The following is a 23,225-nucleotide window of genomic DNA, read 5'->3' as shown; positions in this document are numbered from 1 at the left end:
TCATTCACAAGAACTGTTTTTACTTTGTAAAAACCAAAAATCACATCATCATGGGAAAAGGGGTAAAAACAGACCTGGATTACAAAGACAAATGGCATTAAGTTTCACATGATAAAATAAAACTGTATAAGGCTGGGATCTAGATAAAAACAGCATTAATTTTTACATGGTAAAAACAGACTTGTGAAAAAGCTGGGTACAGAGTAAAACCAGTTTTCAATTTAACAGGGAGAAAACAGATCTGGAACAGGTTTCTATGTTAGAAACCAGAATTTTGTTTTAAAGAGATAAAACAGATCGTTCCCATGTCTGTAAACATACTTTTACCGAAATCTATCAAATTTCAGAAACATTTTCTGTGAAATAGAACTGCAACATTCCTGTTTTACAGGTATGTAAAACGAACTCGTAATATTAATCTGTAATAGGTCATTGCTACATTGCTACATTAACTATAGTCGTGCTACATTGGACGCACCTATCGCATCGCTATCAAATACATTATTTGTGTCAATCTACTAATTTTAAAATTATAATATCATAGTAAAGTAGCTTCTTTCAAATAGTAGAAACGTTTTATCACCTGCAACCAGAATTCTTGGTGATAAAACACAACCAACTTGAAACCCCAACAACAATTTGTAATGACTATTTACAAACAATAAGAACAAATTGAAACTATAGAATAACCAAAATTTTAAATAGCTAGAGATGTGGACCACAAAAAGGAAAATCGGATTTGATTGTCACAGATATACCTCGCTGAAGAAATTTTAATCTCAATTCCTCAAGAAAGGGCAAACATTATCAAACTGACAGGAAAACCATTGGAAGATATACAGTGTGTTTGGATCGGATTCGATGTGTTGTAAATAAAACGCTGCCCAAAGAAAAGGCGATATAGAAAAATTTCTAACTATCGAATACTATCTTGGGAAATGTCTTTTGTGGCAACAACCAAATACTAACTGCAACCCATGCAGTTACGACCAAAATTAACATGATAATAATACTTGTATAGGGCTTTAAAAGAACCAAAACATTTATATCTCCTCTACAAAACACATTCAAATTGGTATCAGATGACATGGTTCCTTGCTGTGGCCAGTTTTAAATTTTTAAAATTGATTTTATTTGAAGGAACGCTGCAATAGCTAAAGATAGCGTAATAAACATTGCAAAAATACGAACTTTACATACAATGTAAACAGAATGTCGGTAAAATTACAACTCACGACGTAGGAGAAAATTTCACACGAAACAAAGCTATAGCTATCCAATTTCATTAATTTTACCGAGAAAGAACCAACCGTTGAAAACATTGCTTCATAATTTATCCTTAAAATTAATTGATTGATAACAAATATTTGTATCGTTAGCTTTTTATCTTAGTTGAATATACTGTAGGTGTGAACAGGCACTGAAAAAAAGACGTGTATCATCTTTCTTAGACTGATCAATATTTGACGAACGTTAATAAAAAAAAATCTGAAAGAGTCACACAGAAAAAAAATTGCAGCATCAGATGAACACATCGCCATTAAAGAGTCCAAGGTCAAACCCTCTTTGACACAGTTATGGCGTGAAGCGCATACGCAATCACATCAACGCCAACGTTTAATGGTTGAGGTGCGTTTAATCCGTTTAAGCGTTTTGGCCACCCAATTTACGTTAGGAAATTAGACAAGGAATGAGATAAAAGATCCGTTTTTCCGGGGATGGATTACCTCTCTATCGCGTGTGTATGTCATCGAGGCTATAGCTCAAACTTGAATGTTGTCATAGCATTTATAATAGCAAAAACCCGTAACTTTCTCGCATTATGTAATAGGAAATGCCTGAATTATTGAAGAAAGATGACAACAACTGGCAGCAAGTAGTTGGGACACCGAATTGTTTTGTTAGTAATTTGAAAAAAATGGAGATAGACGGGCAGTCTATCAAATATAAGTTTTATTATTTAATACTTATATATGGAGTGAACTTTGAGCAAATGATATGTTTCATACTATTCCAGTATAGAAATGGACGCTCTATCGCATGAAAGGCAAATTTGATGAAAATTTAATTACACAAGGATCGAGATCGATTCAATCGATCGATCACAGCAAGTCTGATCAGTTGTTACAGATCTCAAATAATCTCATTCTTTATCCAAATGGGTAGCACGTGTTTTCGAAATGCTTTCTTTACTCTTACATTTGTCGGAGGTTTTAGAATATCAAGTTAGATTAGATTCTTGTGTAAGTTGTCGTAAGAGATCATTCAGGTCACGATCAGCATCAGCACATTCAACTTCAACATGCAGTTTATTCAGAGCTTGATAGAAATTATCAATTAGAACAATGCACCAATAATATGCAATAAGTTCAATAGCATTACCTTGTGTTTCTAAAACATTCGTTTGGAAAATGTCAAGAATGTCTGTGAAATTCTCAGTTTCATTTACGTCCACAATGAAGGAGGAATAGAGGAGGCAAAATTTGGGGGCAAACAGTGTTGAGATGCTATTATTGCCGTTGGCTATAGATTTGGTTAGTTTTGCCACTAGATATCTAAAAGTAGAGCAACGTGTCGTTTTTAGATGTGTGGTTGACAGTAGTTTTCAGCCTGGATCCAACTGGATGACTTACCACACGATTTCACGGCACATTTTTCTAACAAAGACCAAAAGTCAAACTGCATTTCTCCTCCCCCAAGCTTTTTGAATTGTTGAAACGAGTGGAGTTTTACGTTTCAGACTTTTTCTCTGTTGGAGACATTGTTCGGTGTGATTCATTTTGTGATATTCTTTTTACCCTGTGCGTCGACAAACTCCCCCAAGTTGGCTGCCCACTGCATTCTCTCAAATTGATGAGCAATTTTATTTATGATTTTTTAGTTATTAGTTACAAATATGTCACCAAGCGAATGAGTGATGATTTGTGTGGAGCTATTCCAATATTTTATATTATTTATTTCCAATAGAGCCTGGGGTAGTGAGCCAAACGGCGCGTCATATCAAATAAACTGAATTATCCAATACTTAGAAACCTATTTTTTATAAAATAAAAATACCAACTTAAAACTAAACGTCAAAAATTTTTTCGATTCCTATTTTTGTTTTTCCCATAAAACTTGCCAAATTATTCATAAATTCAGGAAAAAAATTTATATGATAAATAAAACATAATTTAAAATACGCTGTATTTATTCTATAATTTAAAAACAAATTGTACATGTTAAAATTGCCCTGTAAATTTTAGCCCCGTGTCCCACATAGCCCCAGTATCCCCCCTATAGGGCTCTTCGGGATCTGTTTTCTTTTGCCGTTTTATCTGGCAACGCAGCATGGCTTTGCACTTTTTTAGCGCGAGAACGGGGAGAAGAGGGAGATTTGGACGAATGAGAGGGAGGACGTACGAAAAAAAGGGGACCCACGTTTCCTCTTCTCCCCCATTCGTCCCATTCTCCCTCTTCTCCCCGTTCTCGCGCTAAAAAAGTGCAAAGCCATGCTGCGTTGCCAGATAAAACGGCAAAAGAAAACAGATCCCGAAGAGCCCTATACCTGAAAGATTTATCCCCACCTTTCCCTGAGCTAGTTTCCTTTCTTTTTAATTTCGCCCTCTTTCTCCTTAATTCTTCACGAAAATTATAAGAATTGAATTCGGCAAATTCGCTGTCATCCGAGCCGGTCGCCATTTTTGGAAACTTTAAAGTTTGCCCTTTTGGCCGATGAGGGCTCTAGTTTGCAAGGGGAAATGAATAGGGAAAAACAGGCAAAGCGTTGTACCCTTCAACAGGTTTCTGCGTCAAAGTCGGTGAAAGTGAAAGGGTCCACCGCGTTGCCTGATTCCAAGTTGGAAAAACCGTTGCCGCAGCCCGAGTGAAATTTTCGAAGCCGAAGCCCAGATCTCCCCCTCAGCCTGGTCTCGGGGGGTGTACGGAGAAGGTTTTATTACGGGTTCGAAATAAAACCTTCTCCGTACCACCCCAGTTTTTGAAATTCTCCGTACCACCCATGTTAAGACCCTAGTGCACAACGAGGCTTGACAAGCCTCCGCACATCGATTGCAATAAAATTAACGATTTAATCCTCACAAATAGTGGTTTAAATCGTTTTAATACAACATTTCGTTTCCTTTTTAATTATATTAAACCTTTTTATCATTCTATCTAATTAAAAGTGCGATGTATTTACTATCGATTCCTAAGAATCGATAGTAAATAAGTTGTTTGGGTGCAGACAACAGATCTTGTTTGTTTACGTTTTTTTAAACGATGAGTCGATGACGTCTTTAGACGAAAGAGCAGTGCAGAAGCTCTGCAGGCATTAGTTATGCCTGAAATTTTCGAGGGAATCACATAATGAAGCTCAACGGAAGAAGCAACGCATAATCGGTCAACGAGTAAGAATAAGCCAGGGGAAATCTAGTGCTAGGCTTGTGGGTCAACCTGAGCTGGCCTCAGGAGCGAGAGTTATCAAGAAAGGCTCAAAAGAAGTAACCTAATATGGTCCATGTAAGAAGTGTTGCTTTTGTTCAACTATATTTATGTTTTAAACAAGCTGTATTTAACTTGGTGTTTTCTTACATGTTTATAGACCTTGGAACGGAAGACCCAAATTCCCAACAAGTCAGATGGTGGAAATCCTGGCAATCAGACTAAGCGATTAAATAGTCTTCATGGCAAGCATGAGCAGGTGTCATTGAATAATCATGCCATCCTTTGGTCTTCGATTTGTGTGAAAACCCCAAACACTGTTCGTGCAGTGTCAAATGGTGTAAGTTTTATGATGAAGGTGCTGAAATCTCAGGTAGCTAAATTCACTGGTAATCCAGAGACGTAATGTTAAGTTTATAAAATGTTTCTTTCAACCAAAATTATATTTGTATAGATACCCAAAGAAGGCGCGTATTGACAAGATAATTTTGATCGTCTTAATGAGAAAGGTGTGATTGTGACGACGTGACGCAACCAGATTTAGATATGTATTCCCGTGTCACACTTGTTGGTTCAGGTAAAGGCTACTTTGCTCACCATTACGTATTTTATTTATATCTTGTCTCTCTTTTCATTTACAGTTCCTTTGTTTGAAAACTATTTTGTCATTGATGCATGGATTCTATGATGATGGATGGATGGAGATGGATATACACATGGAGTCTACGATATAAGTAAGAAATTGTTCAAAACCAGAACAAGATGGCCATGTTTGATTGCTTCTCCGCCCGCTGAATCTCCGTTCGCAAAATCTCCGTTCGCACAAGGTGACGATTTCACGGATGAGTTTACGGAAAAGGAAGAAGATCTATTGGACGGATTGGGGTCGGGCGAAGAGAAGTTTGAAGACGAAGGAGATATCGGATAAACCACTGAAGCCACTGAAGATTGCGATTCGGACGCCTTAGCCATCAACAAATTATTATTATTTTCTTTTGCAAGTCTGTAGGCTAATGCATGAACCAATTTATTCCATACAAATGTTAAACTGAACTCTCTAGTGTTCTTACTTCAAGTTGCTCGAAGGAAGGTTTTGGAGTGCCGTTAATAATGACCGACTCGTCGGATGTCTTCTGGGGGAGTATATTTTCGTTCCCTCATGGTTTTGTTTCTAATTCTGGGTCAATAAATGCTGGCAAACCGATAAAAGCATCTATCTTAGTATCTATATGATAACTACATCTCGCCTGAATATTAATAAATTCCCGTTAGGGAAGTCTGCCGAAAATGAGGCTTAAAGATGATTTTCTTGGAATTTTAGCCGCCAAGAAGCTAGTTTTTATTTAAATTTAGGGATAAATAGCTAATCAAAAATAGTTTTAATAAGTGAAAAAGATAGAGTATAAGAAGGACAACAACATACTTAAAATTTACCAACTTTCTTTTGCTTATAAGATACGTATAGGGGTAAAAACAAAAAAATTAAGAGAGCGCGGAAGAAAAAATTCTTTGGCCGTCGATTACGCATGCTTGTGTACATATTAGGCTGATTCTGACGACATATTCCGATTCAGCGTAAAAAGTTAAGCATAGGTTGTAATTTTCATTCATTTTGGCGGTAGCCTGCGGGAGTTATTAGTTTACGACTTGTTTTTTTTAAGGGAAAAAGCGCAGCAACTCGCATACGTTAACAGGGCGGACTTTTTTCGGAAAAAAGTTTGATCGCAAAAAATTAATTCCCGCAGGCTACCGCCAAAATGAATGAAAATTACACCCTATACTCAACTTTTTATGCTGAATCGAAATATGCTTTCATAATCAGCATAATATGTACACACGTATGTGTAATCGACGGCCAAAGAATTTTTACTTCCGCGCGCGCTCTGCGGCTGGCGTTTTTACCCCTATTCGTATCTTATAAGCCAAGGAAAGTTGCTCAATTTTCAGTATGTTGTTGTCCTTTATATTGTCTATCTTTTTCAATAATTAAAACTATTTTTGATTAGCTATTTACCCCTCAAATAAAATAAAAACCAGCTTCTTGGCGGTTAAAATTCCACGAAAATCATCTTTGAGCCTCATTTTCGGTAGATTTCCCTGACGGGAATTAATTAAATTTCAGGCGAGATGTAGTTCACATATTGATAAATGATTTTATCGGTTTGCCACATTTGATTAACCCAGAATTAGACTCAAAACAATAAAGGAACGAAAATAGACTGCCCCAGTAGGCATCCGACGAGTCGGCCTTTACCGGCACTCCAAAACCTTCCTTCGAACAACTAGAAGTAAAAACACTGGAGAGTTCAGTTTAGTATTTGTATGGAATAAATTGGTTCATGCATTACAGACTTGCAAAAGAAAATAATAGTAATTTGTTGATGGCTGACAGGCTAAGGCGTCCGAATCGCAATCTTCAGTTGCTTGTCCGAAGTCTCCTTCGTCTTCAAACTCCTCTATGCTCGACCCCATCCGTCCAATAGATCTTCTTCCTTTTCCTTAAAGTCATCCGTGAAATCGTCACCTTGTGCGAACGGAGATTAGGCGGGCGGAGAAGCAATCAAACATGGCCATCTTGTTCTGGTTTTCAACATTTTCTTACTTATATCGTAGACTTATCATCCATGCATCAATGACCATATAGTTTTCGATTAAAGGAACTGTAAATGGAAAGAGAGACAAGATATAAATAAAATACGTAATACGGTGAGCAAAGTAGCCTTTGCTTTACCTGAAACAAGTGTGTCACGGGAATATACATCTAAATCTGGTTGCGTCACGATAACACGGTCCTTCTCATTAAGACGATCAAAATTATCTTGTCAATACGCGCCTTCTTTGGGTATCTATACAAATATAATTTTGGTTGAAAGAAACATTTTATAAACTTAACATTACGTCTCTGGATTACCAGTGAATTTAGCTACCTGAGATTTCAGCACCTTCATCATAAAACTTACACCATTTGACACTGCACGAACAGTGTTTGGGGTTTTCACACAAATCGAAGACCAAAGGATGGCATGATTATTCAATGACACCTGCTCATGCTTGCCATGAAGACTATTTAATCGCTTAGTCTGATTGCCAGGATTTCCACCATCTGACTTGTTGGGAATTTGGGTCTTCCGTTCCAAGGTCTATAAACATGTAAGAAAACACCAAGTTAAATACAGCTTGTTTAAAACATAAATATAGTTGAACAAAAGCAACACTTCTTACATGGACCATATTAGGTTACTTCTTTTGAGCCTTTCTTGATAACTCTCGCTCCTGAGGCCAGCTCAGGTTGACCCACAAGCCTAGCACTAGATTTCCCCTGGCTTATTCTTACTCGTTGACCGATTATGCGTTGCTTCTTCCGTTGAGCTTCATTATGTGATTCCCTCGAAAATTTCAGGCATAACTAATGCCTGCAGAGCTTCTGCACTGCTCTTTCGTCTAAAGACGTCATCGACTCATCGTTTAAAAAAACGTAAACAAACAAGATCTGTTGTCTGCACCCAAACAACTTATTTACTATCGATTCTTAGGAATCGATAGTAAATACATCGCACTTTTAATTAGATAGAATGATAAAAAGGTTTAATATAATTAAAAAGGAAACGAAATGTTGTATTAAAACGATTTAAACCACTATTTGTGAGGATTAAATCGTTAATTTTATTGCAATCGATGTGCGGAGGCTTGTCAAGCCTCGTTGTGCACTAGGGTCTTAACATGGGTGGTACGGAGAATTTCAAAAACTGGGGTGGTACGGAGAAGGTTTTATTTCGAACCCGTAATAAAACCTTCTCCGTACACCCCCCGAGACCAGGCTGAGGGGGAGATCTGGGCTTCGGCTTCGAAAATTTCACTCGGGCTGCGGCAACGGTTTTTCCAACTTGGAATCAGGCAACGCGGTGGACCCTTTCACTTTCACCGACTTTGACGCAGAAACCTGTTGAAGGGTACAACGCTTTGCCTGTTTTTCCCTATTCATTTCCCCTTGCAAACTAGAGCCCTCATCGGCCAAAAGGGCAAACTTTAAAGTTTCCAAAAATGGCGACCGGCTCGGATGACAGCGAATTTGCCGAATTCAATTCTTATAATTTTCGTGAAGAATTAAGGAGAAAGAGGGCGAAATTAAAAAGAAAGGAAACTAGCTCAGGGAAAGGTGGGGATAAATCTTTCAGGTATAGGGCTCTTCGGGATCTGTTTTCTTTTGCCGTTTTATCTGGCAACGCAGCATGGCTTTGCACTTTTTTAGCGCGAGAACGGGGAGAAGAGGGAGAATGGGACGAATGGGGGAGAAGAGGAAACGTGGGTCCCCTTTTTTTTCGTACGTCCTCCCTCTCATTCGTCCAAATCTCCCTCGCTCCCCCGCTCAGCTCAGTTCAGATCTCACGCTTGTGACTACAACACCAGGTATTTGCTACGCAGCTATCCCTCCTAATTGAAGAAACACCTGGTCCAGAGAAAACAGCAGGATGCCATGAAATCGCGTTCACCGATCGATAATGACCATTCAATTCCTTTGGTTCAGAGCTAATTCTTAATGCATCTTTCCAAACCTGAATAATAGAGAACTAACTTTGTAAGAACCAACATTAAATAATGTTTCTGTGTATGTGTGAGTTTACTTGAAGCGATGAATCCACAGAACAAGTTGCTAATACATTTGAAGCAGGATTCCAGATGACTGATTTTACCCAACGCTTAATTGAATCGCATTTTAAAATTTAAAATAATAGTGAAAAATTACATAACATAGGCTTATGGGATGATCGGAAAAAGTTCGCAGTGGATGGTCATGCCCTACTCGATGAATGAAGATGAATCCATAATAAGCGTAAGACACGAAAATATTTGTATTTATTTTCCAGTCAACATCGCAAATTGGATCTGAATTACAGGTGAAAACTTCAAATTTTATTCATGATGAAATGTTTGCAGCTAGGCTGCAAACAAACTCATCTCTACAACGAAACATAGAATTTTGCATCGGAAACAGCTTTTTGACACTTGCTGACTCTAATATCCTGGCCATCTGGTCATGACGTCAAAATCATCGTACTCGTCGTCATCATACAGGTCGTCGTTAAAATCGTTCCCATTATCTATAAATAAACATTGATTACTTTATTTAAAAAATAAAAAATAAAGTTTTACTTTGATTCTTACCGGAATCTTTTTCCCTTCACTTTAACTCTCGTTTCTTTATCCTTTTCCTCTTTTTCTTTTCAGCCTTTTTTTGTTTTCTTTCCCTCATCTTCTTCTAAAAAAAACTGCTGTTGACTTCTCTCCTCTTCCATCTGTCCCAGGCTCTCTTCCTTTTCTTCTTCCATGACATTTTCTTCCAGTGTTTTCTATCGCTCCATTATGCTGTCAGCCTAAAGTGGGAAAGGAACAGAACCAGGATTTACTCGAATGCCTTGGAGACCTGTTTGTTTGAAACTTACTGCTTTTATTTCTAGGAGTAATGGGCTGGGAAATCTCAATGCATCATCCCAATAGCTACGAGATGGAAGACGTATGCCAGACTTATTATGCTAAAAACATAAAGATTATTAATAAATTGTTCTATTTAATTATCTCGTCGTAATTAGTTCAATGATCATTTTGCATCTAACCCAACACGTGATGCCACTATAGTTAGACCACTTCCGTACAATTATTGGCACTCGGCCGAAGCTTCACAAACGAGAATCAAAAATGCAAACATCGGGACGTGAGGAAACCAGAAGAGAGAGTGGAGGATAGGCTGCCTTAATGCATTCCATCCGTTAGACGAACGTAAAGCGCCTCAAACATGGCCATATTTGTAGATGCCCTTAAATGGTTATGCACCTCGAATCTTACTTCCTTTTCTATCTTTTTCCTTACTCAGACGAATGGAACATGTCAGCCCCACCTCCCTTATTTCAACTCGATTCCCCTCGCATTTCGCGTCAGTCGGTCATCAGTGGTCATCACACTTGAGTCATTTTCAATTCTTTTAGATTTTACCTGCTGTGTTCCGCACCATCGTTGATGGGCGATGATGCAGATAAGTTTTTTAAAGAGATGATTTCGAGTCATCACCAACTTTTTCGACGCATTTTAACTTTGTGTTGTTGTTTCGTTTGCGTCGCTTTATTTTTCCTGTACGCCACCAAGAATCAGCAGTGGCCGAGAAGACCTAGACCAGCCAGTTCCCATCAATTTTATCCGTCCAATTGGACTTTGGTGAACTTGAAAAATTTTGAATTTTTGCTCAATTCGGATGCGTGCGGTACTCGCCAGATTGACCTGTTGGTGATAGTTACGTCACACCCGGGTCACGTCGCACTACGTAATGCTTTCCGTAGAGCTCTACCGATCGAGGCGTTGAGGACGTTCAATATCACCCGAGTTTTCCTGCTGGCACAAATCAATCCCACCCAAACCGGTTACCACCAAGTGGATCAACACGTCATTGAAGAAGAACATATAAATTACAATGATATCGTTCAAGGGGATTTCATCGAATCGTATCACAACCTGAGTTATAAGCACGTCATGGGCTTAAAGTATTCCGCCCATTATTGCTCACAAGCTCAGCTGATTTTGAAGATGGATGACGACATAGCGGTCGATCTTTTTCAGTTGCTTGACCTCGTTCGCAGCAAGTCATTAACAGGTTTGCAAATCGCGGGAGCAGTGTTGACCGGTGACGAACGGAATCCTGTGAGAGACAAGGCCAGCAAGTGGTACGTTAGTCGAGACGATTACGCTCCATCTAAATATCCACCGTTCGTCTCCGGATGGGCTTACGTCACCACGGTCCAAGCTGCTAGTCAACTAGTCAGACACTCTGAATCTTCCCCCTTTTTCTGGATTGACGATATTTACGTCACGGGAATGTTGGCAGCCCTATCCGGCGTGAATCTCGTTGACATCCGGACACGTTTCACCGTTTTCGTCGACCACTTAAAATGCTGTCTGCGGAATCATCCAATTACGGTTGCATGCGATTATATCATCGGTCCATCCGGAGACGACGCCGAACTGGTTGAGGCGTTCCACAGACCATCGCTACGCTGCCGGATCGATTCGTGCCGTACAACAACTTTAGAAGAATCATCAGACAAACCCAGTTTTTGTGTTATTACTAATATTCCTTCCCAAACATACAACAAAATGGATGGTCGCATTATCCACGGCCAAATCATACCGCTCTTTTGAATTTTCAAATTTTTCGGGTAAAACGCTCGATCGATTTCTCTTCAGACATTGTGATACACGTGCTTTTATAGCCTCTTTTTTGTATAATTCCTTTCATCTTTTATAGCTAGCTCAAATTTTGGTGGGCAAAAATAATCCGGGAGGAGGATAATAGAGCGATATGATTGATGCAATATCTTCTTAAAGCCAAACTCAGAGTCCGGCCGAGCGGAAGACAAAAAGTTCTACAACATGTACAAGAAATGGTACAAAGAGATAAGAAAAACACCTTGTGAACGTGATAGGCTGTGTGCTGAGAAAAGAATGGCTTTCCATTGATCGTCCGAATAAAAGTCAGGACAAATAGATCGTGACATTATTCGGCGTCTGTCCCAGAAATGTCTATCAGACCCAACTATTGCCATAGGGAAGGTTGCTATTTGCCATTAAATACCATAATTTATTTTCCTATATAGTATGCTCACCCAGCAAGTCTTTTCAATTCGAGAAAATTTAAACATTTTACACTGTACATTTCCATGAAACCGTTTCTTTCTCTTTTTACGAAAAAGTTAAAATATTACTTTATCCTTTTTATCTTTGTTTTTTCGTACCGTTGAGTGTTGACACTATATAAAGTCTTCCCCACTTTTCCATTGCATAACGGTAACAGAATCTTTCCTCTGGCAGCAAAATCGCGCCAGCTGGAAGAACGGCTTGTGTCAGCGCTGTACAGGGCGATTGAAATTGACAAGCGATTTGGTCAAACACACGGCTAAGAAAAGATATAGAAGAGAAGGTTAGACGTGTTAAAACATTCAGAGAAAAAAAATACGTGGAGATGTTTTCCCCTCGGGAGTGAAGTGAAGAAATAAATGGCATCGGCCTGGAGATCTTGCCAACCTCCAAGACAATAAACAACTGGCCCAGCGCTTTTGTGGTGAACGGTAGCCTAAATAACATTCACTTACTTTTGATTGAATAGTTAACGTCAATGCAAAGAGAACTATTCAAGTTCATGGTATTATATCAATGGTATTATATTGCTCCCGCCAGCAGTTGATCCTAGTTGCGATTCGACCGGTCAGAAGGTCTATGAGCAATGGACTACGAGAGTGGTGGCCAAACTAAGAGAGGGACTATTAAGAAGTGAACTTTGAAATACGTTAGGAATTTCGATCAGTGAAGTAACTACACAGTGGATATAAACGTAATTTAGCGTGCGGGAACTTGCGCCACAGGGAGGCTTACAATATCGACCCGAATACCACGAGACAACTATTTATTACAGCGAATAGAGACATCGTCCATCATGTAGGCTATGTACTAGATTTGATAGGATATTAAGGGTATTATGGAGACTGCAACCGAGAGTCAACTTCCATCCCATGGATGGAACTACTGAAATGGAATAATAAATAGATGCGAGTTAGTGATACAGTGAAAGAGCATCTTGCACAGAAGCCAAAGACCCGTAAAAAAACCCTCAACAAATTCACCATCAGCGAAACCACAACATCAACCAAAAGGCATTAAACTTGTTTAACACTACCATAAATTGTATTTCATTTGTTTCGATTTTCGCTGGATGAAACCCGCCAACAAGGTCAAAAGGAAAATTTATGAGATTCTGCTTTTTGTGCGGAATTATCGATTTCGCATTGAATGTTGATAATAGGACAATTGAAATGATTGGTTTAAGAGTAGAATATAACACGAGTCGGAAAGACAAAGATGGAAAACAAAGAGCTAGTAGTATCAACCAAGTATAAGTTAAACCGTTGTTAGGATGCGTCAACTTAATGTTAATGGTCGATCGCCAGCTAACAAATGATAGAACACACACTGCACACACTGAGTTACAAAAAAAAGAGATCGCCAACGACAGATCCTCCTATAATAGCGAAGGAGAGTATTATGAAAGAGAGACACATCACAGCAACAGCAACAGCTCATTCTTTCTCGTTTCTTTCAACGTTCTTAGGGGAAAGGAAATAATTGCCGACACGTCGACTCCGGGACCGTGGCGTTTTCTCTCGACATGACACGACGTTGCTAAGCGAGCGGTAAAGGACCGACGGTCGATCAATGTCTAATTAATTGCACCGAGTTAACCGAGTTAGTTACATTGGGCAGTCACCGGTGAGCGAATGAATCATAAGAAAAGATAAGAGGTACTAAAGTAATAGAAATGAAGTTGGTGAATCGATCCACTAGAAAATGGCTGGAGAGAAAAAGGAAGAAGGAAAAGCCTTTCCAGAACATTAATCTAGTCCTTTGTTCATTATTTGCCTTTAGATGACAACAGCACGATCTTCGTGCTGTATGTACACGGTGTGAATGCAGATGGCGATGTCAGCTATAAATGACTTAACGCTTCACTTGCTTGCGCACACGCGATAATATAACGTAGGACCGGATTCCGGCCGCTGAAAAACAATGGGGCATCGATTTTTTTGTTTACAAGAAAGAATTGAAGACAGCCATTCGATTTCGTTTTCAGCAGCCTGAATTCGAGGAGCTCATTTTTAGAAGAGGAAGCAGACAAAGAGACATGGGGTTAAGATTGGGGGGGAAATGTTAAAAAGAAAGAAAAAAAAACGACCGGAGATGATGGAACGGAAGTGATTTACATTCATTGGATTTTTGTCACGGGCTGTTAGCTTTCGACTGCGCGGACGATGACGTCGGAAAACACAAGCCTTCGGTGCCGTCGTCGTGGATGCAAAACAGCAATTTCTCCATGGTCGATGGTTGATGGTGAACGTCCGTCAATTTGCGGAATTCACGTAGCTCGTCGGCCGGAAACCAGGCCGGCGGTTCATCAGCTAGTGGTTGACATCCAAACATTCTATCACGTACAAAAAATCGATCATATTTGGCAATTCTAACAAAATGAATCAATAATATTATTTGCTTTACCTGGCGATGGCAATGCCCGGAATCCAAAGGGCAGATACCAAAACGAGGACAGCAATGAGCACCTGAGCCCACGGCGGCCAATCCAAGTGACGAGTGGTTCCTGCCTCGGCCACCCACGCCAGATATCCGCTGCCTTCGACAATGATTTTGGCAAAACTTGCAATGACGATGATCAACATGGTCAAAGGAGAGAGATATTTCCAGCAAATCATCCAGTAAATACCGGGGCGGGAGCCGGTCATCAGTTCGATGTCGTTAGCAAATCTGACGTGTGGCAAGTGTAGCGTCAGCAATGATTATAAATTGAATGAAACGCCGACTTACCGATCAAGACCGTAGAAATAGGAGACGGCAATACACTCGAAGAATGCGATAATGAGCAAAGGGACATTTCCGCTGAAATCGTCGAACAGCGTGAATATGTAATTGCCGGCGCCGTGGGTGAAAATGATGGAGAGGACGCAACAGAAACCGCACAAGGTAGCTGTCGAGAAATCAAAAATTAAGAAACCCACAATCGATTATCGATTAAACACAAATGGGCAACACGAGTTCATTCAGTTGTGAACCATCGACGTGATGGATTCACGTTTGTAATGATATGACGTCGGGCGTGAATTATTATTAGCTTAAGTAGCAAAGTTTGAGGTGGGATAGAAAGTTTCGGACGGCCACTTGGGCGCTTATCACGCGCATACACAGCGACGCACGGGAAGTTAAATGGCAATCGATATTTTACAGGGGAGAAAAAGAAATGGATTCCCAACGGTAAGCTTTTGCACCAAGTTTTAAATAACCACCGAGTGGGCACCGACCTGTGAGTATCTCCTTACGCACACGTGGGAAAATCTTGAGGTCCACAATGGACGTGATGACGCCCTCGAGTGTGCCGAATTGGGAATCGATACCCAGGGTGAGCAGCATCAAGAAAAACAGGACGGACCATAGAGGGGCCAATGGAAATTGATTGACAGCCTCTGTGCAAATGATGAAAGCCAAGCCGGTACCCGATGCCGTCTGAATTCATCGTCAAACAAACAAAGCACCAAATGAGTGGCAAATGAGCAAAAGCCAAAACTGAACACAGTGAACTGAATGAACTTGAGTTTCTATATGGTTGATTATTGCATACATTGTCAAGCTCTTGCTGGAGATCGCAGACGGGTAGTTCTTGCAGTACGGCGCTGAGATGTCGCCCGTCCGACCCCATGGTGTCGCCGGCCAAATCGCTTACTCCGATGACGGTGGTATCGAAGAGCCGGCCCAGGGTTTGATTTCGAGTCTCTAAACAGTTCTCGTACGTCATTCTCGCTTTGAATCCTGTCGTCAACACACACAGAATGAAATCGTTGGCAACTTAATTAAATAACACACGGAGTTAAATTACCAATCACGGAAAAGATGACGACTGCCGCAAACATGGAAGTGAAAAAGTTGGTGAGGGAAACGAGGATGGCGTCGCGGTAGCAATGGTTACTGACTGGATTGTACGACGAGAATGCGATCAATCCGCCAAACGCCAGGCCGAGAGAAAAGAAAATCTGCGTCCCAGCTTCAAGCCAGACGACGGGATCGGCTAACTTTTCCCACTGCGTTAATGAGTTGAATTAATCAAATATGTAATCAGCACTCTGACACAGCCGGAATCGATCAAAACGAGCATCTCAAGTAGCTACAGCACAACGGGCACGAGGACGATTCATCATCTGATAACGGCGAAAGCAGAATCAACACGAAGGAAACCCGTGATTGAATTCCAAGGAATTCCTAGCCTCTGTGTGTATGTGTGGTCTATAAATACTTGATCCCTATGACTGTAATCAATACGAGAAGAGGGTCTGGTCGGGTTCTATACGCTCTAAGTAGCCAGGCTGGGCTGTTTCCTTCTATTCAGCGGTACAGTATGGCACACGTTCTTTTCACAAGACGACAATCAACTACCCGTAGTACACTCTGTTATTAGTAACGACGTCTATTACCTTTGGAGTGAATAAGTGAGCCAATCCGTCGGCCATTCCGTGCAGCGTCATTCCTATTTATAACGTGGGCATTGTTAACAGCTTTGAACATAAGAACGAGTTGATGGAAAATTGGTGTACGTACCTCGAACGAAAAAGATGATCAAAACAATGTAGGGGAATGTGGCCGTAATGTAAACGACTTTTCCGGAAGAGGCAATCCCTGTTGCACAAGAATCGGATGCATTATTTCTGTAAAATACTATAATAGAATATTATGACACTGGTATACCTTTGGCCATGCATAGGTAAGCCATTAGCCAGGCGATAAACAGGCACAGGGTAATTTTCCAGTTGAAACTCTGTGGTGTGTTGATATCAGGCGATATGTCTAGAGTCTCCCTGTACCAAAAGTACTGCGTCGGGCTGCTCTGTTTGCATTCCATGTTGATGGCGTACGATCCGTTCTCAAAATATTCTTTGGGGCATTCGGACCACGGCAACGGGTACTGGAAACTCTGTTTTCGTTTTCGTTCCGGGCAATAAGTCAATTGGACTACTTGAAAATTGGAATGAGAAAGGTACCTGGAAGAGGTAGTAGAGACACCAAGCGATAATTGTGTTGTAGTAAAGGGCCACGTTGAAAGAGACGACGGTGGATGCTATGCCAATGCCACCCAGGTAAGGAGAAATCTGAGCCCAGACTCCGATGGCTCCTTTGCGAAGACGCTGGCCGATAGCTAGCTCTAGAAATACGATCGGCAGTCCTTCCACGGCCAGCATGATGGCATAAGGTATGAGGAAAGCACCTGGACGTAAAAGAATTCGAGTTTTAAACCAATCGACTCTATAGAAAACAAGGAATGAAAATTTGCGCTTACCTCCACCATTTTTCTGTTGTCAGTTAGTAATATAGATATGCAAATGTTAGTCGATTAGTTAAATAAGACGTTTTAGTTAAATAGTTTTAATTAGTACGACATGATCACTTTACCTGGGCCAAATAAGGGAACCTCCAGACATTGCCAAGACCGACAGCATAGCCAATAGTGGCTAGAAGAAACGAGAGTTTGCTGTCCCAATTCTCACGCTCGTCGCCGGAAGAAGGATCGGCTCCAGATGGCGTCTGACCAACAATTGCTGCACCTTCTACGTCCACCCCTTTATTATCATCCGTAATTATACCGGTAGTTCCTCCGGTGACACCGTTGATGTGTTCTTCCTTCTCGTCGATCCGATCCAGACTTGTCAAACGATTGCGGGCGGTTGATGACGCAGTATTAGATGCACCGCTCGACCCCAAGTTTAAATGCTGTCGTGATCGATGAATATATCGAATATATGCTTGTCAATTATTCAATGTCTTATGAACCATAAAAGACTGGCATGCACATCAAACACATTCCTTGACGTCAGAACAACACTTGGCAACCGATTCGGTTATTGGGTTTTTACGTGACCAAATAAAAGCAAAATGATAACAATAGTCATTGGTACCGTTTTTGTATGAAGTACGCGGTCGGAAAGCTCAAGCGCAAGATCTTGCCAAGCAGATGTTTTTTATGATGTACATAAAAGAGCTATGAATGAATCGTGTCTATCCGATATTAAAGATCTGCAATACTTTTATCTTTATACTGGATTCCAAGCACCACAGTCGTTATTCCCCCATGCCAATTCATTCTCCTATTATTTAAACTAGAAGAAGTAAATGAGCATTTCCTTCTGCAGTAAAATAGCCAGTTGTTTTTGCTCCCTAAATGTGTGTACTCGGTCGTCTTTTTATAAAAAATTGGCTTCTCATCCCTAAAGACCTGAAAGTTGTTCAACAGAGTCTGAAAGTGCTCCTACGGGTATTCAACTATTAATCTTTCGGTACAAGAAAGAAAAGCTACCCGCTACCCTCCATCTCTCTTTTCAACGCAAGACGTAACAAATGAAACAGAGAAAAGGGGAAGAATAAAAAGCTAAAGAACAAGACTTGGCTGAGCAGGACGACTGTGCATAAACTGGAGATACTAATGAGGAGAATACAACTTTCAAGTAAGGGTGCAACCCATTTTTTTTTTGACAATATGTCTAATCATGAAACAGCGAAAGGGCTTTTTTTTACAGTTGAATTTGAACGTAAACTATTCTCGAATTGGGGGAATCAATAAAACTTTTGCTGTGAAAAAACGCCAGAAAAAGGAATGGCTAAAAAAGATAATCAAGGCGAAACCGAAATAAAGCTGGGCTTAAAATGGTCTTGAAATCTTATAAAAAGTAAGCGGGCAATGTTGTCTTTATTGTCATCATCTTCTTCCATGTGTGATTGATCGACGACATTAATACTGACGATGGATGGCTGCAAGGCGAATTCAAAATCAATCCCTACCCCACGGTTGCGTCAAGCGGAATGGAAAGATTTGATCGATTTTGCCCTGTCGACTAGTTTGTTATATTATCATCCACTGCATCCGTTTATTTCTTTCAAACCCACCACAACCACCATGATGAAACCTGTTTTATCGGCCGTTGAATAAAATTTGGGACCAGTCGTGTTAGTGACATTTTTTCCATCATCTTCAAATTTAAAGTCAATATAAAACCCAAAAGTTCCGCTCTCTCTCTCTTTTGAGTACGAAAAGCAACAACCAAGTTACAGTCGTTGTACGCGACAACAGCGACTGTGTTGTTCCGCTTGGCTCGAACCCAAACAACTGCAGCGACAGATGGAATTGGTGCGGGATCAGTACTTTTCCCGAGCGCTGTCTATGGTCTTGTAGCTCGACTGATAAGGACGTGGTACAACGACCGGCGAGCCATTTGTCTCTCATGTGACTTTAGTTTGCGGTTCGTTTGCGTCTTTTTCTTTCAGGATCGCCAACACTTTTGTTTTTATCCCAGTTTACTCAGTCCAAGCAAAAAACTCTGTCACATTTGACGTTAATCAATATTCGACCATAACACCAAAAATAAAACGTTCTGTTTCTTGGACAACCATCGGTCGTTGACGCTTGGGAACTTAGCTATACATTTTTTATCATAAATCAATCGTTTACTATGGATATGCTTGTCAAAGTAGCAGACGTCATGTTGTTATTTTGCTCCCTGTTGCCATAGTTGCAATAATCGACTGGTAACAACTGGACCTCAATGATAATCGCAAGATGAGACACAGAGGCCAAACGTGGCGGCTCGCTTCATTGAACTACACTTAATTGGCCAACTCCCTTCATTGACATAAACTAGTAAACCAGACAGCAACACGACAATGAGAGCAGCCACGTTCCTTTTTCCATTGTTGAGCAATTTGAAGAAATTAAATTTAGGACAAAAAGAAACGATAGATTTCGCCAAGGACAACAAAAAAGGGATCTAAAAGAATCGGTGACGTCATTCTATCATATAAAATTCCTTCGAATAAAAAAAGGGCCATTAATAAGCATGTCAATAAAGTACGGTCCCGTATAGTAATATATTACATTATATAATGAAACGAGATTGAAAAAGTAGAGTCAAGGAGCAGCTCATGTTATTGAAAAACAGAAAAAAAAAAGAAAAGACGCTCGCCCAACAAAATCGGAACATCCCCACAATCTCCGTCCTATTCTTCGCTCCCTCCCTATCTCGTTCCTGCGCAATCAATCGAGGGTCGGGTCAACAAACCCAAGCGACATGTGTGCTCCCCCTACCCGTTCTACCGGAATCCTCCCGACGAAAAGGTTCCGTCGCAACTCTTTGCGGAAAGTAATATGCTGAGCGGGAGCGCCCGTTTCCGCCACCGGGTAGCTAAATAGACAAACACTTTACAGATGGGAAATCACTTTCCTAATCTTCTCGAGACGTTGAATTGTCTGCAAAGAGTTCTCGTGTATCAAATTCAACACCACAATCGATTCGACTCCTCTCCATTTGCCAGGCATTGATAAAAGAGTGTGTCTGAATAAGAAAAATACATTTTTTTTACCTGCTGCTGGATGATGGATGGTGACGACGATGAAGGGGCGCCGCCGTCTTCCACGAAGGCGGCGTTAGTCGTTCCGTAGAGTGCCGGACCAGTATTCGCTTGATCGCTAGGAGTTGGCAACAATCGGTGCTGCAATTCACGGAGTTCTAGGCGATCGAGGGGCACTCGGAGCAGCTCACGGCTACTCTGTCGACGGATGAGTTGGGCTACGTTAGCCATGGTTCACAGCACCGATGAATTTGATTGCCACACTTGTTTTCCTCTTTGGTGCTTTTGTAAACCGATCTTTTTTATAATTCTAAATTGAATCGGGATGTCGTTGACGATGTTTGTTTCCGATTCACTTCCCTGAATCGATGGACATTCTCCCCAAGTGGTTCAATACGTTTCATCCGATTTCCTAAAAATAATAAAAGAAAAAAAATGTAAAAGATAGAAGAAGAAAAAGAACAATCCGATGCAGTTATAGTCAGAAAAAAACTGTTTTTAGATTATCTAGCGAAACTTGACAAGAAAGAGTCGTATGGTACGCTGCCTATTTTCCTATTTATATACGTTATCGATTCCTGTTTAAACCGCCCACAATCCAAAAATAAGAATGGCCACAGAATGGAATAGAAAAACGAAAAAGTGACGGTATGGCTGTCACACACTCAGGAAAAAATCCTCAGTGCGGTGGCGTTCTCCGCAAAGCTTTTGACAGCTGCCTTTTCCTTTTTATTTTCAACACCACTTGTGTTTACCAAGCGCTGGCTGTCGCTGATAGCGAAGGAACAAGTGAAGAGTAGTTGTCTCCAGCCGCTGCTCCCAATATACTTGTGTCCCAAACGATTCTGTATGTGAATCCGCATGACGACGATGATGATGCCTCTCAACGGTTTGATAGCTCTTCATTGTTAAAAAGAGAGGGGGATCCATCCTGCGTAAAGGCGTATTTGCTTTACAATAAAGGGGCTCTATACCAGAAAATAGAGGACAAGATGAGCGTCTTTTTCAAATCACGGCACGCATTTCATTTGAATATCATTCAGTTACGGGAGATTTCAAGAGTAAACAAGTTTTTGGTCGATTCCCTCGGCTGTGTATAGGGGAAACAACAAATGTAACAAAAAAAGGAGCTTTATAAACTCTTGTTGTTTTGAGACACGGTAGTCCAATCACTTCTCTCGTCTAATTACTATATTACTGGCCATTTTAGTCCCTGGAACGGTAGCGGGACCCAACTCAAATGTTGTGAATAACAAATGAACGCAAACAGAGCAGTTACGGCAAATACAGTTTATCTAGGTCATACACATTTGCTTTGTGTTTTCTTTTACTTCCCTTTCAAAATCATTCCCAGATCGATAAGAAAAAAAGAACTCGCAAGTTTAAAAATACTCCCTACTGTTTGAATATGATTTAAAAACAACGAAAACAACCAAGGGGTAGTATACTATTGAATGGCAAATCTTTCAGCTTAATTGGCCTACGTTATTTGGTTGACTTGTTTTTGAATGCTCAGATATCAAAGAGAAATTAGGTTTAGTCGCCATAGTAGCAAAACACTGGTTGGATGAATGCGAAAGCGGATGGATTGCAAGCCATTGACCGATTCCAGTTTGAAGAGGTAATAAACTACCGTCTTAAAATTTTCAAAAACATCTCGTCCACATTAACTAACAGTTTTTAACAACAGGGCACGCTTATTCAAAGTGAAATCTTCCCCCTCCTCCGGATCCGCATACTTAAGAGCCAGCAATTGCGCAATTGCTAAATGTGTAGGTTGTGGACTGTTTTGCAAGGATCTTTGCTCGAATCAATTTAACTCGTTTCGTTCAAGCCTTTCAATTTGCCTCTATTCAGTCGGTTCCACAATTGGCCTCATCAACGGGCAGAATTCTTAACGAACCAAGAATGCCGGAAACTGACTTGTCAACCAACGTTGGAATCTTATTTCCTAATCCTCTTTAAGACTCCCACGCATGTTTTCGAGCAAAGTAAAGCCAAACCGACTTGTTTTCAATTAGAAAGGCCCTAATGTCGGAAGAGGAAGCTAGAGTAGGTTTGAAAAATAATAGCCTACATCTGTTGATCCAGTTCATACAGAACATGATACCAATCCATCACATTCTATAATTATTTCGACTCTTCACTAAATTAATTAGGATGGAACCTTAAATCTGGACAACTTACCACGCAACTGTTTTTCGTCTGGCAGGAAAAGACAACGGTAAAAGATGAAAACCAACGCAGTGGTCCGTTGCGAATCTTGATATGGGGCTCAGCAGCTCACTGAAAACACTCCAAGAATCAGCAATTGAATTGAATGTGTTAGACGTCGTCACCAGTTGATCTCTTCGGCTGTCGAGCGTGAACCTAATGCTCGATCCGCACGGATGAATGTCGTCAACTCGATCTGGTTCTTTCTCTTTTGGCAGCGCTCACTAAATAACCGGGCAATGGCTCAAAGTGACCTGAGTAATACTCCGTTCGTGCCGTTCTCATCTGTGGTGTGTATGTACGTGCGTGTTTGTTGGATGCTCCCAACTGTTGGCTCGGCGCTTGCGCCAGCGCACAGGATCCCACGCAGGGGTTGATCTACACGCGTCTTCGTTTTATTCTTTTTTCTCCTTCTTCTTCTTCTCGACGACGACCCTTCTTTTTTCTCTTTTCGATCTCTTAATGACTGAATCGGCCGCTCGTTTATCAGGTCGAAAGGATTGCAGAATATGGATTCTCTTGTCTTCCGCTCGTCGACTGACTTAAAAGGATTGCATCGCACCACCCGGCGGCGATGGATGGATGGAAGAAGGATGGATGGCCGG

General features: G+C 40.7%; 2 protein-coding genes and 2 long non-coding RNA genes across 7 annotated transcripts; 2 read left to right on the top strand and 2 right to left on the bottom strand.

Annotated features, from left to right (window-relative positions):
* The first annotated feature begins 4,003 nt into the window (after window positions 1–4,003).
* LOC124312712 lies at window positions 4,004–5,568 on the top strand. Of its 2 annotated transcripts, none has more exons than XR_006910628.1 (4): window positions 4,004–4,500; window positions 4,583–4,811; window positions 4,877–4,999; window positions 5,064–5,568. It is a non-coding gene; the product is annotated as an uncharacterized LOC124312712 (long non-coding RNA). The 2 variants fall into 2 exon arrangements; XR_006910627.1 differs by having other exon boundaries at window positions 4,007–4,500; window positions 4,583–4,795.
* Window positions 5,569–6,727: 1,159 nt separating this feature from the next.
* Window positions 6,728–8,140, bottom strand: LOC124312699. 2 transcript variants are annotated; one of them, XR_006910621.1, is made up of 4 exons: window positions 7,645–8,140; window positions 7,334–7,562; window positions 7,154–7,268; window positions 6,728–7,082 (listed from the first exon to the last, which is right to left on the bottom strand). It is a non-coding gene; the product is annotated as an uncharacterized LOC124312699 (long non-coding RNA). The 2 variants fall into 2 exon arrangements; XR_006910620.1 differs by having other exon boundaries at window positions 7,350–7,562; window positions 7,645–8,137.
* Window positions 8,141–10,331: 2,191 nt separating this feature from the next.
* On the top strand, window positions 10,332–11,682 carry LOC124311837 (beta-1,3-galactosyltransferase 5-like). The gene has a single exon (XM_046776211.1). The coding sequence runs from the start codon at window positions 10,435–10,437 to the stop codon at window positions 11,605–11,607; it is 1,173 nt and encodes a 390-aa protein (XP_046632167.1). The 5' UTR covers window positions 10,332–10,434; the 3' UTR covers window positions 11,608–11,682.
* Window positions 11,683–11,769: 87 nt separating this feature from the next.
* Window positions 11,770–23,212, bottom strand: LOC124311825 (sodium- and chloride-dependent transporter XTRP3-like). 2 transcript variants are annotated; one of them, XM_046776187.1, is made up of 14 exons: window positions 22,594–23,212; window positions 20,419–20,818; window positions 17,461–17,778; window positions 17,348–17,360; window positions 17,052–17,275; window positions 16,759–16,984; window positions 16,612–16,689; window positions 16,488–16,540; window positions 15,896–16,097; window positions 15,641–15,828; window positions 15,324–15,525; window positions 14,833–14,992; window positions 14,509–14,772; window positions 11,770–14,437 (listed from the first exon to the last, which is right to left on the bottom strand). In XM_046776187.1, the coding sequence occupies exons 2-14, from the start codon at window positions 20,635–20,637 to the stop codon at window positions 14,236–14,238; spliced, it is 2,349 nt and encodes a 782-aa protein (XP_046632143.1). In that variant the 5' UTR covers window positions 20,638–20,818; window positions 22,594–23,212; the 3' UTR covers window positions 11,770–14,235. The 2 variants fall into 2 exon arrangements, with proteins under 2 accessions (XP_046632143.1, XP_046632144.1); XM_046776188.1 differs by having other exon boundaries at window positions 17,461–17,781; window positions 20,428–20,818.
* Between the last annotated feature and the right edge of the window lie 13 nt (window positions 23,213–23,225).

The sequence above is a fragment of the Daphnia pulicaria genome, chromosome 8 (genome assembly GCF_021234035.1).
Source record: "Daphnia pulicaria isolate SC F1-1A chromosome 8, SC_F0-13Bv2, whole genome shotgun sequence".
NCBI lineage: Eukaryota > Metazoa > Arthropoda > Branchiopoda > Diplostraca > Daphniidae > Daphnia > Daphnia pulicaria.
This window is presented reverse-complemented; position numbering and strand designations above follow the sequence as displayed.